Genomic DNA, 19,382 nt, shown 5'->3' with positions numbered 1-19,382 from the left:
TTCACTTAAATAGAAATTCTAACACAGGACCGAAAATGTTAAGGTTAAGTTTGTGCTATTTAATGTGATACACAAATGTTATAGGCAGTACTTTGCCATTTCTTCTGTCCTTTTCTTCATTTCATCTTAAAAACGACCTCCACATCAACCAACTACAACTATAAAATGCTGTTCACACATTTTTGCATAAGTATTAATAATCTAATATATCAAGATAAGTTAAAACTGTTATTTATCCTAAACAGCAGTTACCGTAGTGTATGAAAAGTGGAAATATAAAGCACAAATAAGCCAAACATGTGTAACCTTGAAAGCAGAAACATTCATGGAGTACTTCTAGATTGTCGTATTGGTACTCATTCTTAAATAAAGGATCCGAAAACTTATTTCTCTTGTGATTAACCATCCCAAAGGGATTGACTGGATGATCTATACAGATTGTCAGGATTAGGTGGAAGCTGTAAATACTGACACCATGTGACTAAACAGGAGAACAGCATTGCCTTTATCCTTATTTTCCTTGTAACATTTTTAAAAAACTTAACCGCTACAAATCCCACTTGAGCAAGCGTGTGGGTCGAATAAAGTTAGCTGAAACTAATCCTGTTTCTCATTTAAAAAGCCAGTGCCGCACCTTTTGGGTCACTGAAACTTTCACATTACTGAGACTGGTGCCCGTGTAAGATCCCCCCCCAGTATCAACTTCTACTGGTGCTTAGCTGAAGAGTAGTTAGACATGTTCCATTTACAAAGCCAATCACTTGTTTGGTTTACCCATTTCAGGGAGTCTGCTAGTTCCAGCTTTATATTGCTTTAAAATTACTGTAACCCAATGTACCATAAAGTCCATTCTATTTTGCTTACAATCTTGACCAGTCTTTTAAGTCTATTCATCACATGTGGCTGGTTGTTTGGGAACATTTTTTTACCTACATGCAGCGGTCATTTCCGCTCCGCTCTAGAAACAGCAGACGGTCCGCATTTATCAAACCCACCCTCAACCCTTCGGAAGTAAACAACTACAGACCCGTATCCCTCCTTCCCTTCCTGTCCAAAACAATTGAACGAGCCATCTTCAACCAACTCTCCTCCTACCTCCATAGTAACAACCTCCTAGACCCCCACCAGTCAGGCTTCAAGGCGGGCCATTCCACAGAGACTGCTCTCCTCGCTGTCACGGAACAACTCCACGCTGCCAGAGGCGCCTCGCTCTCCTCCGTGCTCATCCTACTGGACCTTTCTGCAGCATTCGACACAGTAAACCACCAGATCCTTATCGCCGCCCTTCAAGAACTTGGTTTTTTTTTTCCTATCACAGCTATGCCGACGACACCCAACTAATTCTCTCCTTCCCCGACTCGGACACTCAGGTGGCGGCACGGATCTCTGCATGTCTGACTGACATCTCCCAGTGGATGTCCGCTCATCACCTGAAGATCAACCCCGACAAGACCGAACTACTTTTCTTCCCTGGAAGAACCTCGCCCACCCAGGACCTGACCGTTAACTTCGGCAACTCTGTGTTAACGCCCACTCAGAGTGCCAGGAACCTCGGCGTGACACTTGACTCCCAACTCTCCCTGACTGCCAACATCGCAGCGACGACCCGATCCTGTAGATACACGCTCTACAACATCAGGAGAACACGTCCTCTTCTCACTCAGAAGGCGGCACAGGTACTGATTCAGGCGCTTGTCATCTCCCGCCTTGACTACTGCAACTCTCTGCTGGCGGGTCTCCCAGGTACCGCCATACGACCACTGCAGCTCATCCAGAGTGCAGCAGCTCGACTGGTCTTCAACCTTCCGAAATACTCCCACACCACACCGCTTCTCCATTCACTTCATTGGTTACCAGTAGCTGCCCGCATCCAGTTCAAAACATTGGTACTGACGTACCATGCTGTGAATGGATCGGGACCAGTCTACATCCAGGACATGGTGAAACCCTACATCCCAACTCGCACACTTCGATCTGCATCTGCAAAGCGGCTTGTTCCTCCCTCACTGAGAGAAAAGCACTCGACGAGATTGCGACTCTTTGCTGTCCTGGCTCCGAGATGGTGGAATGAGCTCTCCGATGACATCAGGACTGCAGAGAGCCTCTACATCTTCCGTCGAAAACTCAAGACTCACCTCTTTAGACTCTACCTTGACTAAAACACTAGCAAACCGTAGCACTAACAAATGATAGCACTTAAATTGTACTTATAATGGCACTTTTCTATAACATTTTTTGTAACTGCTTATTTGATGAAAATGTACTATCTTGATACTTGTTTTCTGAGTTTGTATCTATGTGGAAATGCACTTATTGTACGTCGCTTTGGATAAAAGCGTCAGCTAAATGACATGTAATAGTAATAATAATGTAATCACCATAAAGTTAAGTGATTCTGTACTAGACAGGTTTCCCTTCACCTGCATCCAGACGTAAATATGGTCGGTTTTGTATGGATTACTGGGTTGTTCAGCTCCGAGTCAATGAGCAGTTGAAGACTTTGGTATGGTGAAAACGACACTTGTTTAAAAACTTGTCTGAATGCTTTATGTCTTACGTTAACTACTTTAAATTACCTTGCTGGTGAAACGCACTTAAAAAAAATGCAGGTTAAAGACCCTTCTCATTCACACAGGTATTATGATGGGGTCCTAATAGCACCCTGGTCAGGCTGAGAAAGGTCACCAAGCTCCATGGGTGCTTTGATATAAGCCAACTTATATTTTCAGGTTAAATTATATAAATTAGGCATATAGCAATAAGAATTCTTGCATTCATTAGCGATTCATTGCATTAAATGTAATCACAATACATGCGAGTAAATGTAACACTTCACTCAGTGTAGTAGTGCTAGTCATAGGAACATTTGTAATGCATCACATAATATATATAAAAGGCCATTTCTATTAATCTGCATGAACTCTTATGCTCTGGCAGATGAAATAATGCAGCGGTGTAATAAATTATATTTAATTGACCACACATTAAAATTGATAACTCAGAATCTAGGATGTTTATAGAAAGGCTGTGTTGTGATGCATATCATATTGAAAAGTTCACTAATTGCTAAACATTTACAGGGACAGTGTGAACCCCAGCGTTAGAAACCCATGTTACCAGGACCCTAAAACTGAAGCAGCTGAAGGGAATTCTAAAAGTACTATATGAAGCCCATCTAATGTATAGTGATTGTCAGTTGATCAAGTCATCATTTAAAGCATTTAATGATTTCACCTAAATGCAGCAAATACATTTTTCTATCCACAGTAGCTAAGGGACATTTTCACTGTAGAGTGCACAATACATACCCACATACACTTTGAAATAAACTTTAATAGATACATACAAATCTACAAGAAAATACAAATAAAATGAAAGCTGAAATCAAGGAAAATAGGATGAGGCACAGTGTGTCAACAACATCTTCACATAAAAAGACTAGTTAACAGATCTAGGATATGGTGTTTGAAAATATATTGGTGATCTGATCTTTCATTCCATTTGTGCAGCACGTTGCAGATTATTTATTGTTGCCCTAAATCTGAACTTTGTAGACTCAGGCACAGCACATGTCATAACAAATACAACATAATTCTCAGCTTTGTGCTGGTGAGACCCAAGAGAAGCAGGCTCTCGCAAAGAACCACTTAAGTGGATAGCTCATTGGTTGGTTGAAAATTACTGCATTTAAAAAAAAAAAAAAAAAAAAAAAAAAAAGCAGGAGTGACTGAAATATTTCTTTAAAAGACATGATTGTGTTGAGATTACCTGCAGATGCATGCTAGAAATAAGTCAGTGACATTAACCATACGTTAAAATTTCTGCTGTGGATGATCGCGTTGGATAGGTATCGCTTTAATAATCGCAGAGAATATAGATTACAGTGAGGTTGGAGCTGCTCTACAGCTGCCTCAGTGCATTCATCCACACTGCAATGCAGACCCACCTTTTAGTGGTCAGCATCTTCTTTGCGATGTGTCAACAATTTTATTAAATATTCATTTAAAAAGAAACTTAAGAACAAATGGGAATTAAAGTTCCAATACAAGTTGAGAGCATGGACAGATTCGTTTACTGCCACCTTGTGGTTAGATGCATGCAGTGCTTTGCGCACCAATTCTAAAAGTTGAATTAATATCCATCACAGTTCCATTTGAGCAAGACTGAGACGACAAATTTTAAAAAAGGCTTGGAGATAGAAATTCATAAAATTACAGCAGAGATACCAACCACAAATGTCACATTTGGAAGGTACACCAACACGGCGACTGTCAGGATCAGCATGTGCATAGCGCTCTGATTCCTGATTTAATAAAGTTTGAGAAAACATTTGCAAAGAGTCATAGAAACGGGTTAAGAAACACAAAAGGTGTCCACCCACTATCACAAAAGCGCACTTAAAAAAGGCTGAGTCCAGCATGCTTAAGCAATGTTGTCAAACGGGTTCAACCCAAGAAGGATCCCAGAGAAAAACGAGAGCGGGACGAGGGTGTGCAGAGTGCGTCGTTACCATCGCCGGCGTCATTGGTAGAGCAAGTAGTTCTTGAGAGAAGCGGGCAGGGGCAGTCTGTGGATTTCACCCAAACGCTCTCTTCCTAATGCCACCCTCACCGAACGCCTACATAGGTCCATCAGGGAAAGGGGTTCGGCTATGGGAAGACAAGAGGGGGTTGGGGGAAGCATGTTTTGTGAGTTAGTATTTTTGGAAGAATAAGAAATTTCTACTTGGTGCATATACTTTACTTAAATACTGAATATAAAAAGACTCACTTAAATTAACTTTATCAAACTAACTCCCTCACCATATTTTACCTGCCAACAGACTACAGTAAGAATGTGCTATAACATTTAAATTTACTGCATATTATTGCATCTGTGGTGCTGGGTTTCCACAAGCCTGAACATAGTCAAATGAACACACAGCACCTGGACATGAGGCAAGTACAGCATGTTTTTATAAGAACGGATTTCATTTAACGCTCATGAACCCTTTCACTGTGGCCCAAGTAGCATTAGTCTAATGCAAATAAAATGAGTTTGCCGTAAAGATAAAGGACCATTGGCTGTTTTTGAAGTACCAACATCTGTGATGGCCTAGCTTAGAGTATCGTTCTTGAGTTAAAGATAAAAACGTTAAAAAAAGTTAAAAACCATAACTACGTCAGACAAATTCTAGGGGAGCTTTAAAGGAAAACACGATTCCCGGCTATAAAGATGTTAGTGCCTGCAGGAATATGTAGAGTTAGAGTAAGACAGAAGATTAGACAAATTTAAAAGTTTGTACTTACGATCCAGTCCATTTATGTACCGGATTCTTATTTCACAGTGTCCCCACACTGCGCTCACCACGGGGTACAGTTTCCTGCCCTTTAGCCCCCTGAATGCCACCCCTAGATAATGTCCATCCACTATGTAACCCAGAGTCCCCTCATCCATGTCCAACACCACCAACAGGGAGTCTGGTATTATGAAGGTGTCGTCTGGCTCGAGAAAGGACGGGTAGGTTTTTCCTGGGTGGTTCTTGCCGTCGTGGTAGAGTTTACTCCGGCACAGGTCCCAGCCCCAGGAATCTGCGTTGCTTCCCACCAAATCCGTGTAGCCCACCGAGTGTAGCGGGGCATCGCTCGAAGCCACACCGACCACAGCGTGCGTCCCTCTCTGACGCATTGCCCAGCTGATCTCCCACACGTGCAAGCCCCTCGTGTAGCCGACGCGCCCTCTGATGGCGTCGGTGCTCTGTGCCACAGGGTGCCGGTGAAACACCAGCTTGTTGTCGTCCTTGACAAAGATGTTCAGGGAGCGGTCATCATTGTTCCACGAATGCTGGACCTGGACGTCTGCACCGGCAGGGGGTATGTCCAGCAGCAGGTCCAGTCGAGACGGCTTGGTGCGACTCAGGGCCTGTAGCTCCAGCTTCAGGGGGCTGAACGCTGGATCCCGCATATCAATGGTTTTAATGCCACCTGGGACTTTTTGCCCCATGCTCGGAGTGGTTCTAGCAGCTCTCCCCCTGCCCCCACCCCGACCTCCTCAAAGACTTAACGGGCGAGTAATCAGCCTCAGACCTTCTCATCCACTGTGCTCCTGCAACCCAAGTAGCAGGTTTGTCGCTACCTCGTGTCTGTGATGGTCAGCCAGGTGTTGTTCGAACCCTACCTGGACAGTTTAGAAGAGATGAAAAGGCAGACAAGACAATGAATTAAGCAAATCATTATTTAAAAAGGACAAACTCTTACAATTACCTTACCAAACATGACAAGCCAATCATAAAATCCCTAGTCTTTTTTTTTTTTTTTTGGAAAAAAAATTGTACATATGCTGCAATTACATCATACTGAATTTATTGAAAATGTTAGTGCACGTTTACATTTAATAGTAAATGCACTGGCTTAACGACATAATTCATTAGTGAACAACAGGTTAGCTATAGGTCTATTACGAATGTGGCTTTGTTCTCATGTGATGATTATATAAAACTTAGGCTGTGAATTCTGAGATGTAAACCTAAATCTACACGGATAACATTACGCAAAATGAAAAACATTTCTGCTGAGAATGGCAAAAGGTGCAGCTTGATGCATTTTCTTCCAGCAACCTGACCTGTTACATCGTAAGAAGACAGATTGCATGGACTCTTATTGCATGGACTCTTATTGCATGGACTCTTATTGCATGGACTCTTATTGCATGGACTCTTATTGCATGGACTCTTATTGCATGGACTCTTATTGCATGGACTCTTATTGCATGGACTCTTATTCCCTACCAGCGGGGGTTCACTACAATGTTTAACCAAAAACACATTTCTGCTATTCAGCTGTACTACAAATATTTGCAATCGATTAAAAAAAAAAAAAAAAAAAAACATGGCACGAACATTTCAATTAGCATTATTACAATTTGAAAAATGTGCACGTGTAGACCAGACTAGTTATGTCAAAGACCGCCCTTTGTTGCCTCATCCATGGACAACAAAAGGCTAAATGCATTTTAAATTTACATGATCCAGAGATTGAATTATTATGCAGCTACTCAATTAGTACACAGCCCAATAGAAGTGTGCTTCTACATTGCTCTTAAAACAAAAAGTGTAAATATGTTATTACTTTCCATTTTTTGGTAAAATTACTCATTTATGATTGGGCGAACAATTGAAACTCAAATGTATTAGTTGTCATCAATTTAACACATTTCTTTTTGGCCAGCTTATCATGAAACAGTTCTAAATGAGTAAAAACAGGAGGTCTCCAATCAGGACCAGTTATAAGAAAGTGCATGCCATCCGTACAGAGAGGACTTTGACTACATAAAGGTACAGATGAAAAGTTAAAACAGGACATTGGGTTTTATGTCATTTCATAATGTTGGTTTCTCAAAAGCTAATAGAAATGAAAGAGCATATCAGTAGATCCCATGCTCTGAATCGCAAGACACGCTCCTCTGCTACTATTCCCAGTAGCCAAATATAGAACAAAATGATTTTGGGGAAAAAGTCCAGCCATTTCTTGTTTTATGCTGGTCTAGTCGGAGGGCAACAGGAAAAGTTATGAAATGTCTGGCTGAGAAAAAAAAAAAAAAAAAAGCTCCTGCAAGTTTGAGAGAGAAATTGTGACAGCGGAGCTCTTTGAGGCTGCAACGGTTTGAGTAAACCAGAAACAATGAAGACGGGACTTCACCGTCTCGATTACAAGCCACAGCTTTGACAGGGCACTTATTACGACCCCTCAGTCCACCTGTAAAACACCTACACAAAGCAAATGTGCCCTTTATGGATTTCTTCACAGCTGTATTTTACATGTCATTTAGAACTTTAAATATATCTTAATGCCAATGGGACTAGTCCAGGTCAACAGTCAGGCCATTGTTTTATGGTGACCTGTGACTACTGCTGCTGCTGCTCTTTGGTCTTCGTACTGCTGCCTGTGTTGCAGCTGGGCTGAGGAGAGCGTTGTGTAATGTGGAAAACTTGCTGGGATGGCCACTCTAATTGAATTGTAGACAAGAGTTCATTGAGAAGTGCTTTGGCTCCGCTTTTAATGCAAGTAAACAACCATTTAAATGGGTCATGTCTCTGCAGTGATCGGAAAACAAGAGGGAAGAAAAAGCAAGCAGCGGGTAGCCAGCATCTGAATGTAAAACCATCTCCTTTTCAATGCCTGTCCAACACTCGGGGGGAGTGAAACATGTTAATTTGTACTTTGAGCCCGCAGTTTAGCATTCCTCTCCCTATGGCTAAGTCTCACGTCACCATGTGAGAAAACCCACTCAAGTAAATAGAAACAGAACAATGAGAGGTCTTCCCACATTTGCCATGGACTTCAAAACAAACACACACATTACAAGTATAATAGGTGGCTTGTGGAGGGATACATTTGGGTTAGGATCCTGGCCTGGTTGGGGTTCCCGGGCCCCTGGTTTGGTTAGCAGCTTATTAAAATGCAAGCGGAAGGGCTCACTAGTTTTGGCTTACCAAGAAAACACTCTTCTCTATTGAGAGACCCAATATAGACGGGGCCCACCCGAACTTAAGCCCTGGCTTGTTTGTTGACCTGCAGAGTGTACAAAGCTCAAGGTTTCCTAAAGACAGCCATTGTGAAAGTACAAATATGTTATGCAGAAACCCGTTTTTCAATGCATTAAGACAATAATACTGGTCTACGACTTTGGCTTTAAAGTTAGATCAGTAATGAACAGACCCCTTTTGGAGTGTGTAGTGAGTCAGTGATTCAGAATTGCTTGTCATCATTTGGTCTCGAGTCACTGAATTTAATTGGCTGGACGTTACATAAAAAAACAATGACATAGACAAAACAGTACAAAGTTAGCTTGTTCGAATGGCGTTTAAGTTGAATCCATAACGGTTTAACACAAACGGACCCTTTAACATGTTAAGTTAACTCATAGCGCGTCACGTGAACAGTAATGTCACACCTCCGCAACCTTTACCTGGGCGTACGGGCCTTCTGGACAAGTGAGCACACCGTGGAGCTCGCTAACGTACCCGCGGCCTCTACGTGGATTCGGTGCAGGAAGCCGCTTCTGTTCCGGGTTACCTGGAGCGCCACCGCTGTCCGAACGCCTGCTACTCAACGGGCAGCACGAGCCGCGTTAGCATACTAGCTGTCCCCCAACATGGCTAAGGGCTAACGGGGCGCGAGGACCGGACGCCTCGGTGCTTACCGAAACGGGACGTTAGGGACACGACCACCCGTTGAGGGCGATGTTCAGTACGATATGGAACAGTGGTGGAATTGTGACGTAAAGACAGACAAGCTTCGGAAGGCAGAAAAAACAGGGAGAGCGGAGAGGCGGGGGAGAAAGGGCACGGCTAACCTTGTTAAAGTGGGGAAACGACGGGGAGGAGGACACCGGGACAGGCTTCAGAGGCTTCTCCTGGTTACTCCATCGTAGTTTTCTGTTTCCTCGTGGGCGTACCTGGGACCACTTCAGCCTGGTAATGAATTAGGTGAAATGATGATGGCTGCTCTGTACCAGCTCTCGCATCACGTGATTAAATGCTCCCAGCTGCTTTGCTTGATTAGCACCTCCTCTCCGACCGACCTGAAGTCAGCTTCATGTTGGCATCGCGGTTTCTGTGGACGTTTTTTCTTGTGGCGTTGTAAATGTATTGACAAGGCTAAACTAAAAAAAAAACATTTCACAGTTGACATGTAGCTTTCCCTTTTGTTGCTTGATTCTGAATATTTTTAAAACAGAAAATAAACAGAATTATGTTTTACACGGAAATTACTCTTTTAAATATAAAACTGACTTCGGCCCAGTGCATCACCTGCATGGATTTGTTCGATGTGTAGCCTGAACAGATAACACTGAACACACGTGGTGATAAACCCAAGGACCTCACGGAAATACTGTGCGTCTTTGTTAGTTTGAAAGTAAGGCAAACTTGTTAAATTCATTCACATTGGAACTATCAAAAGCTGCTTTTGATCTCTGGGGCGACGCCAAAATATGACAAGAGTGTGTTTCAGTTTCCTTGTGTACTTGTGCCCTCCTTAAATGCATTCTTAAGTAAATAATTAAGCTGTTATTGACTGTCCTAAGGGCATGCATGTGATGTTCGATGGTGATTGATAATTCACACTGCGTACACACACACACACACATAATACAACCAACTAGAGTAACACTATACATTGGCACACTGGGGCACTTTGTTGTGCAACTCGACCTCCAAGCCATTCAGTTCCTCGCTGACACGGTACTCCAAAAAAAGCAGAGCATGACCTGCATTGGGAGAGAAAATCCAAAAACCTCAGTTCGTGCAGCTAAGTGAGTCTAAGTCATCCTGCTCAGACAGACTCTCAGACCTCAGGGGAATGTCAAGTACGGTGAGTGACAAGGTCAAAGCACCCAGACCATCATGAACCGCACTACTGAGGTGGTCCTTTTTAATCTTTAATACATCTTCAGTAACAGCAGCTCTTCTACAACAACAAAAACAATGTTCATTTGTGAATGGAATAAGAACCAACCACGGCCAATTTCGCTGAAATAGGGACTCCAGTGTCAGATTATTACTCTGCTATAAACCTGCACGGAATTTCCTCCAAACCTGCGGCCCTGTGAGTCACAGTTTATACATGCACTCAATTTCACCTGTTTGGTTGGGAAATTTTAGGACACTATTGCCATCTAGTGGTGTCACTGAAACAAACACCTTCTTGACGTGAGGAGCCTCACATTAGATTATTATATCGGTCTGCTTAAAGCTCTACTGCATTCATTTATCACCTATTCAAAAAGACATATAAACAGGCTCATCAGTGCATGGTTGACTCCCGAATGAACATCCTCCTTTTCCTCATGTCCTTAACTTCAGCTCTCAGTTTTTCCCATTTGGCATCTGATTTCTCGGGGACGAGTACTGGAATTAATAGGACATTTTTAAATGACCTCATCTGTCCACTTGTGAGGCGTCTGAAGGTAATATGGCTCGTTTTACATCCTTGGTAGGGATCATAGCTTGGAGGTTTGAATTACCTTCCCCTCAGCTTGTCTTGTGGTGAAAATCCCATTTTCTCATGCAGCAATGGTGCAATGTGCTGAGCTTGGTGATATCTCAGACCCCCCCCCCTCTCCCTCCCCCTATACAATTGAGGAGGGGAGACATGCTTACTGGCTCCCTTTTAGAAACCATCATTTCAGCAGGATCGATCGATCGTTCGTCCCTTTCCATAGCTGGCAGAGTGCACTGCCTCCGTAGGGGGGTTGGGTTGGTGGGGGGAATGGGGTGGGGGGGGATGGGGGGTTATGTGTGGACAGCTGCACTAAGGCAAGTCCGAGCAACACTCGCAGCCAAGGAGAATGATCGCATGCTGCGTCAGACTCTCGGCTCTTCACTTGCTCTAGGATGCAGTTTGTGAGAAGGGCCAGTGGGTGGATGCTGTCCTCAAGTGATGGTTACAGTTGCAGGCGACATGCCGGTGAAGCCACAGAACTAGTTCAGTCGTCAGGTAATCCACATTCTCCACCTTTTGGCCTCTTAACTGACTCACAAATCTGCATTGTCATGAGTAAATATCTGCCACTGGCATAAAACTCTCAAGGGGCCTTTTTTAATCATCCTACACCTCTTGAAGGTGAGACGACCTCTCCTATTTCAGTTGAAGGCTTGCAACATAAGACCTGTGCAGCTTTGTGACGCAGAAACCTTTTGACAAGAGCAAATGAATCAGTTATTAAAGTAGTGTGCAAAGTGTACAAATGTATTAACTCTGGGAATACTCACTAAATATTTTTTTACCTGTGTTTCTATAACTAAACATGATCTATTTTTATTAACAATTAAACCTGTCACAATTTCCTCAATAATAATGTCATGTAGGCTATGAAAATATCATAAAATATTGTTAATTATAAATAAAATGTCATTGACAGTAGGTGCCAAATTAATATAGTTGTGTTTGGTCAATCCAAGAATATATAAAAACAGTGAAAATCTTTTAAGGCATCAAAATACATTTTGGAAAAAAGGTCTTGTTTCAGCTTTTTTGATTTCATTTATGTGCATCGATGGTATTTCATAATATTCCCAATGCTATTTTAAGGATTAAACATATATAATATGGTAACTTGTGTATTAATATAGACACTGCTATAAAGGAGCAGGACTACAAATGCACAGGCTTGTGTTTACTCACTCCTTCAGCGGTGTCTTTGCATGTACACGCGTCAGCAAGCATGTACTTACTGTACTTGCGTGACCCTGAGAAGAGCGCTTGAAGGTCTAGAGAAAAGAAAAGCGTGCCAGTTAAAAGAGGTGCACCACTGCGGGGCAGGGGGATGTGGACGGGACGGGATGTGTGGTGCAGTAGCAGCATCCCCTCTGCTCGGATCGCTGCTCATTTGTCAAGAGGCCCGCAGACTTGAATGGTGCATTGCTGCTAAAACACAAGAAGGCGGTGGAACAGCACAGCTCCCCGGACGGCTCCAGGTGGACGAGAGACTCCTTGGGTGATCTGCAGATCAAGGGTCCTCTTTTTCAGCACACGCCAAAGGGTCCTGACAGACTTATTTCAAACTGAGCCATGCTTTTCACCGGGAATAAAAAGAAGCAGCACCGCTGGGATTTATCAAATCCACCTTTGAGCTACCGAAAATGTCCTTTTTGAGTTTGTTCTACTTGCAGTTTGCTGTCAGATTGATTGATTGCACTCTTTAAAGCAATTCCCCGAGTACTACAAGGAAATGTTGTTGTTACATTTTCAACTCAACAATAAAACAACATATTTTTCCCGATTTTATTGCCGTTCGGCTCCCTCGTGCTTATAATCTCTCCTTGCATGTTAGCAGCACCGACATCTCCTCTCTACTGTGACATCAATCGGGGCCTTGTTCTGCTGGTTGTTGTGGCAGCAGACGCACAGACCAACAGAACTCATCCTGCGGATCAGAGCCAGGGAAAGAGGAGGTGACCGGCCCGTCTGTGCTCTGGTGAAGGCCTCTGCTCACACAGCTCGTCCGACAGCATCGGCGGCATGGGTCGGCCTTCCCCATGCGTCACACAGCAGTTTGGCAGATGGCCGATACAGGTTGCCACGTGGTTGATGCTTCTCTGGCTGCGTCCAATAGACAGTTCACCACCTGGTGAACCAAATATATGAAAATGACTTATTAAGCGAATGCATATCATGGTTCCTACAACGGCAAAATGTAACGTAGCTTCCTGTAATTGAGGTCATGGGGACATTTTCAGAAACTCGCTGTCGTCCGTCCATGTTCTCTGGGTTTTGGTAGATGAGGGTGTTGTAGCCCCATATTCTGTAATATCAGCCGTTTGATGAGACGACAATGTGAGCTCAGGATTTCTTTTCAGAGACACAAAGTAATGATTTGTTTAAATCGACCTTCATCATCAACTCCGTAGCTGTTTCTACTCATACAGAATACCAATCTGATGAGTGTTGTATTGTATAAATCAAGAGTTGATCCGTTAGGTATCTCCGCCAATATTATTCTACCAAATCAGACGGTCTAATCCTGTCCCCTTAGCAAAAGGGTATATAACTAACTATCTGATTGGTGTATCTTGTAGTATTTTTGAATTTGACTCCTTAACGGTCCGACTGCAGTGACTACACGTTCTCTAGCGGCGAGCACAGACACAAATAGGCTCGACAGTGAAAGGCCATGCTACCTGTGAATATGAGTCCGTTCCCCTAGCTCACGACTCCCTCATTAGGCAGCAGACTTCTCACAGTTCACGGCTTCTTGGTGAAGACGGTGCAGATGACAGGAATCCTCCCGGAGCTGCTAGTGAAATGCTATAGATACAGACATCAACGGGCCACTCTGTAGGAGCCTACTAGTTATGTGGGTCCCTCTGTGCCAGACCTGCTTTTGACGGTAACAAATGGCGGTAGTGAATGTAGGCCAGGAGTCAACACACACCTCCAGATGACACAGATTGTTGTGGAGGATGTGCGACACCGCTCTAAGAGCCTGACACGCTGAACACAATGCAGCAGGGAGGAGACCAAAATACCAAGTTGCTCGCCAGCTATGCAGATGAAAATGACACAAATAATAAATGGCACATTTTGTTATAAACATGATATTGTTTTCTGGCTTAAAATCGCAATCACACAAATTCTGTTTGGCAGAAAAAAGCAGCATCATAGTGATGGAGTGTGGAAGTTCCCTGGAAAGGATATTTTTCATCAGATTGAGGCCCTTCAATGTCTTCAAGATATTGAAAGATATTACAGGTGTAATTTAGCTGGTTTACAGTTTAATGACATCCACATACTACTGCAACACGTCAGATGAACCAAAAGTCTTTATTCTCTATCGAGAAAGCTATATTCATAACCTGCATTACAATGTGTGCATTTAACTACAGCTAACCTAAATACACAACATGCGGAAAAGATATTCAGGCAAAAACACAATTTGCAGAACTATGTTTTTTTATTGTTTGTTTTGAAATGTTACACAAATCCTTGAGATATAGATTCACTGTCCGTCAAAGCCTAAGCAAGGCAGCAGTCTCGCTGAGTAAAAGCTGATCTGTGCGTTATGCTTTGCCTCAACACCTCCGCAGAGAGCAAACTGGCTGCTGCTGACACCGCCAGCTGACGGAGCGGCTGCTCGTTCGCCAGAACAGAGAAGCTGGCTGTCAGAAGTTCTCTCATCATAGTGTTGATCCATCCTAGACCTTTTACAACCAATTTCTTTCGTACTGAGGGAGAACCGATGACGCCACACGCTTCACATGTTTCACATATCGAGCTCTGCCTCTCAAATGGGATCTTTAAAATCATAGGGATTAACATCTTCACTTAATGATTCTCAACTTAAGTAGGCAAATCAGAAAGATTTTGATGAAGTTCTTAGCTGTCTACTCTATCTGCCATCATCAATGTCAAGGTTTCCCCTTTGTAACCTTTGTAACCACATTCATGCACGGCGAGATCCTTTTGTCGTTTTACATCTTGTCAGATTTTCAGGAGTAAAGGCCATAAACCCAAACGAGAGAGAGAGGGGGAAGAAAACCTCCTCAGCGCGGCCCTAAAATCTACCATTTCTAAAGCCCCATGGGTCAGTTGTCAGTCAAGGTAATTCTCCTCCCTGATTGAGGACTATTGAGGGTTGGACTGAATTGATGTGTAAACCAAGCGAGCTGCTGAGCTTGTGAATCAATGTGTCTATTATCTTTCCTGGGCAGATCAATGTGCTGAGGAATGGGTGGTGAATGGCAAAAAAAGAGGAGAGACAAAAAGACTCAAAACATCTCACAAGCTGTGACTTAAATCCATTACCTCAACTTTCTTAAATCCATTGTTTTAGGTTTGTTAGCGCTCGTGCGTGATGAGATACTAATATTGGCCTGCAATACATCCACACACAAAAAGACACTGACCTATTAAGGTAAACGCTTCCCATCAACAGAAAAAAAAAATGCTAATCGCCAGGCAACTTAATGTGAGTCGTGAACATGAGTGAGGGTCGTGTATATACGCATTCAATGAACAGCAAAGATCACTCAACTCCAAACTTCTACATTCATATGATCTATGAGCCCTAACACACATGTACATACTCTGCCCTTGGTTGCGATAACCAGAGAGAATGCTAAGAAGAGTGCGGAGCCAGAGGCGATGAGGTGACAGTATAGCCAGGTAAAGCATATAGGGAGGTAATCTAATAGGACATGTAAAAGGGCCCCTCCTCATGGCTTATTCATCACAGGGGATGCCATTACTGAGAATGGCGTTGCCTATGTGAGGGATATGCTGGCGGGAGCATTTTCCCCGGTGTCACAGAGTACAGAGCAGAGAACAGATGCGGCAGAGCGATGCAGCAGCAGCAGCACTGCATGCAGGTCTTACATGCAGCGACGGAGGCTTCGCTCTCAGCCGATGGATGATTTACACGATGGGTGCTCGTGAATAAAACCATCACTAACTGGTCGACAGCATGGTGCAGCCGATCCCCGGTAGTCAGAGATGTTCCATTATAAGAGTTTTGCTGATTCAGCAATTCAATCTGCAGTGGCGTATCCTATAAGGGCAGATAGACAAGCTAATAAGGGAGAAAAGCCTTGATTTAAAACACAAACTCTAAATTGCTGAAAACAGGAAAGCAGATGCCTTGACTTGATGGATTCCGGGTCAATGTGAAACACATGCGGCAGCAGAGGATGAAAGATCACAGGGTTGAACTGGGGGGGCCCAGGCAGAACAAAGGAAAAGGAGTCTTGCTCCTTCAGGAAAAAGCATAGAGCGCTGCACTGCTGCAGAAAAGAACACATTTATAATGAAGTCACCATTATCTGTACAAAGCCTATGCAGCACACCGCAAATGTCATCACTGAAAGGCGGGAAGGGTACTACCAAGTGTGCTTTTGTGAAGCAGAAAGAGAAGCTCAACCCTATTGGCTGACTAAATGATGGATGATCTCACTCTTGCAGAGTTGTGCAACAAGCAGAAGACAAATTTGGTTGGCCAAGATATTTCTATATTTTAGCGCACTGCAGAATAGCACCAGTAGAGCAGTGCACCTTGGGTAATGAAATGCAGGTAATAGGGATTGCAGATTAAGGACATTTCTCTTTACTGAAACGGATTTTGTACCTTTGCAGATTGTGAAACTTTGATCAAGCAACTTTTAGATGGCGACATTCATTTAACTGCTTCCATGATTATTGCTCATTTGTTGAAATGCGTGACGGTGTGTTTGCGCTAATCTTTTGGCGCACCTTGTGTTTTATAGCATGTTGACGTTCGATTGATATATGATTCTTAACAATTGCTTATGGGTAAAATAAGGTAACCACATTTTTGAAACCACATTAATTTGCGCAACGCGAGTTGACAAACTATGTTTTTAATTAAAAAAATGGGATCAAATGTATAGTTTCTATAGCTTGATGCAGTGTCACCACTTTTTAAAATTTTACACGTAATAATAATTTTTTTATTGACTGGTCCAATACATCTTTTTGTCACGCATATCTGAAAAAGTCCCACTATATGGAGATTAGAGTTATTAATATTCAGACATATTGTGACAAATTTAAAAGCACAAAGGGGGACTTGGCCTCTCTGTGGAGCAAACTGCTCCTCATTGAGGTTTGAGTACACTCATATCTCAAAGTAGCTTTTGCTGTAGTGTGAAAATGAATAAAAAGGCATGGGGAGTTTTGTGTGCGTGGAAGGGTCTCTCTTGTGAGGAGTCCTTTACACTGATAATTCTCAAGGGGGCTTGGGGGGTGGGGGGGTTGTTGCAGAGGAGGACGGAGATGAGAGGAGGGCAGACTGAGGATGTGCACACACACTGACCCTGCAGGTTGCGTTCCCCTTTAAAAGTCCCATCCCACTCAGATACGCAGAGCTCATGCAGGATCTGCTGCGGCAGTGGGGGAACACTGCTGAGCTGTGCAGTTTGTGCTGCCAGCGAGCGTGCAAAGAAGAGGAGGGGGAGCGAGCGCGTAAAGGAGGAGGAGGAGGAGTGAGGAGAGAGAGTGCAAACAATGTCATTCTGTCCAGGAGGCAATGCTGCAGTCAACTTTGCAGCACCATGAAGGCACATCACCAGCAACCAGGAGGCTCAGAGTGAGTGCAGAGAAGTTTTCCTCCTCTCCGTCCTGAGTGTGCGATGCCATCCGAGACTCATCTGTGGGTAATCATTTCTTCTTTTTTCTTATTTACCTTTTAAATTATCTTAATATTGGGCCACTTCTTTGTTAAATCTGCCTCTGCGGGACTTGATGTACGTCTGTGTCGGTATGTGCATGCCTGCAGTCTGCTTCTGTTTCAACATTGTCAGTCTCCTCTGCACCAGTAATAACCAGCCAGCCAGCCAGTCTCCCCTGCTCCCTCATCCTTGTTAAACTCATGGTACAGGCTGGAAATAGCAGCCGGCGTGTCAGATAGTGGCTAGTCGGGGGGGGACACTGCATTCGAGACAAGGGCAAATAGACTAATCAGGACGCAAAGACTTTCCTCCACTAAAGGGGACTTTCATCTCTGTTTGCTTAGCTTTGAGAAATGTAGGCGTAGTCCCGGGTCCATGCATTTTCATTTTCCTGGTGATTGTGAGTTGGTGAATATCAGGATTAGTTGTGAATTGTGATGGGGGAATGAGAGTGAGGCTACAGAGGCCTGCATGGTACAGGGGAGCTGTGGTGCAGTCATGAAGTGCTGTAACTACTTTTCTTCCATCCTAAAAGTCCATGTCAGGGCAGAGTTTGAGAGAGTTTGTCTGTAGTGACGTGTTTGTGCATGCGCTTGGAAAGTTGTTGTCTCTGGGATGAAAACAGAAGTGAAAGGATCTCCTTTGGAGAAGAAATACTGTGGCTAATATCCCTGCAGCAGCATCCCAGCAGCTCTCCTGCTGCAAAAGTCAGTGTTGCTGCTTTTGTCTTTTGAATGTCTGAGCCTTTTAGAAGGCTATGTAAAAATAGTTTGTGGGCACAAAAAAAAGACATATTAAAGTGAGTCAGCCCCAAATGTGCTCTGAAACCCGTTTGAGTAATGGATCAAGACGGATTGGCCCGCGCATACGCAGTCTATGTCCGCTCCGAGTTCACCTCAGGTGACTGTGCTGAGACCTTGAAAAGGCCGGCCGTGCGTCGTCAGCTCTGTGAGGCAGGAGTCCAAAGCCTCTTTCTGGCTTTTGGATTTCTCCACACTGCAGGGGACCAGGTGATGGCAAAACTGTACATCAGATCCACGCCACATCCAGAGCCTGACATCATTTTGGGGCATCTGCAGTTCTCCTGCTCAGACTTTCACTGAGGGTGGGTGCTGCCAGCAAAGGAAATTGCCGCACTCACCTGATGTTTCTTGTACCTCACTTCTGCCCCCCCCCGCCCCCCCGCCACCACCACCACCACCTCCCGCCTGCTCTCCTCCTCTTCCCTCCCCCTCCTACGTCTCCAATTTCTCTACTGTAGTCTCTCTCAGAGGTACAGTCGCCCAGCACAGCGCTTCACCGACATGCTTTGCACCTCTGTGATTCTGCCTCCTCCTCCTCTTCCTCCTCCTCCTCCCCCACTCACACCCTCTCCCCTGCCGAAAAAGTATGCAGCACATGCTCTCCCCATCCTCCTTGAGCAATTTGCTTGAGTGACTAGAGAATGGGGGGAGGGAGAGAGCGAGAAAGCCAGTGAGCCAGCAGCAGAGGTGCAATCCTGCAGCATCCTGCAGCTGCTGAGTTCCTGCAGCCTGGCCTCCGACATCACGCATAAACACGTGCACATCCTTCTGTGTCAGACACAGGCGGTCCTTCTGTCCCAGGACACAGTGGTGGCAGATGGGGAAGAGATGCGCGTCTTACTCTGGACCGGACTAGGCTGTGTTAAGAGAGAGGAGAGAGAGAGGAGAGACACACACACACACACCTACGACACTGC

At 44.1% G+C, this 19,382-nt stretch overlaps 1 protein-coding gene and 1 pseudogene across 2 annotated transcripts; both read right to left on the bottom strand.

Moving 5' to 3' along the window:
- Positions 1-3,208: 3,208 nt before the first annotated feature.
- spsb1 (splA/ryanodine receptor domain and SOCS box containing 1) lies at positions 3,209-9,533 on the bottom strand. Of its 2 annotated transcripts, none has more exons than XM_037480651.2 (3): positions 9,334-9,533; positions 5,289-6,156; positions 3,209-4,649 (listed from the first exon to the last, which is right to left on the bottom strand). In XM_037480651.2, exons 2-3 carry the CDS (start codon positions 5,980-5,982, stop codon positions 4,522-4,524), a joined length of 822 nt encoding a protein of 273 aa, XP_037336548.2. In that variant the 5' UTR covers positions 5,983-6,156; positions 9,334-9,533; the 3' UTR covers positions 3,209-4,521. The 2 variants fall into 2 exon arrangements, with proteins under 2 accessions (XP_037336548.2, XP_037336549.2); XM_037480652.2 differs by having other exon boundaries at positions 5,289-6,152.
- Positions 9,534-12,701: 3,168 nt separating this feature from the next.
- LOC119223611 (uncharacterized) lies at positions 12,702-14,657 on the bottom strand (annotated as a pseudogene).
- Between the last annotated feature and the right edge of the window lie 4,725 nt (positions 14,658-19,382).

The sequence above is a fragment of the Pungitius pungitius genome, chromosome 1, assembly GCF_949316345.1.
Source record: "Pungitius pungitius chromosome 1, fPunPun2.1, whole genome shotgun sequence".
In the NCBI taxonomy this organism is placed as follows: domain Eukaryota; kingdom Metazoa; phylum Chordata; class Actinopteri; order Perciformes; family Gasterosteidae; genus Pungitius; species Pungitius pungitius.
Note: the sequence above shows the minus strand (reverse complement) of the source record. Positions and strands in the feature narration are given on the sequence as shown.

Excerpts from the sequence above, each read along its gene's own strand:
- spsb1 (XM_037480651.2), bottom strand. The coding sequence starts at position 5,982 with ATGGGGCAAAAAGTCCCAGGTGGCATTAAAACCATTGATATGCGGGAT. Across the intron at positions 4,650-5,288 it reads GTACATAAATGGACTGGATC|CCGAACCCCTTTCCCTGATG; the intron begins GTAAGTACAAAC and ends GTCTTCCCATAG.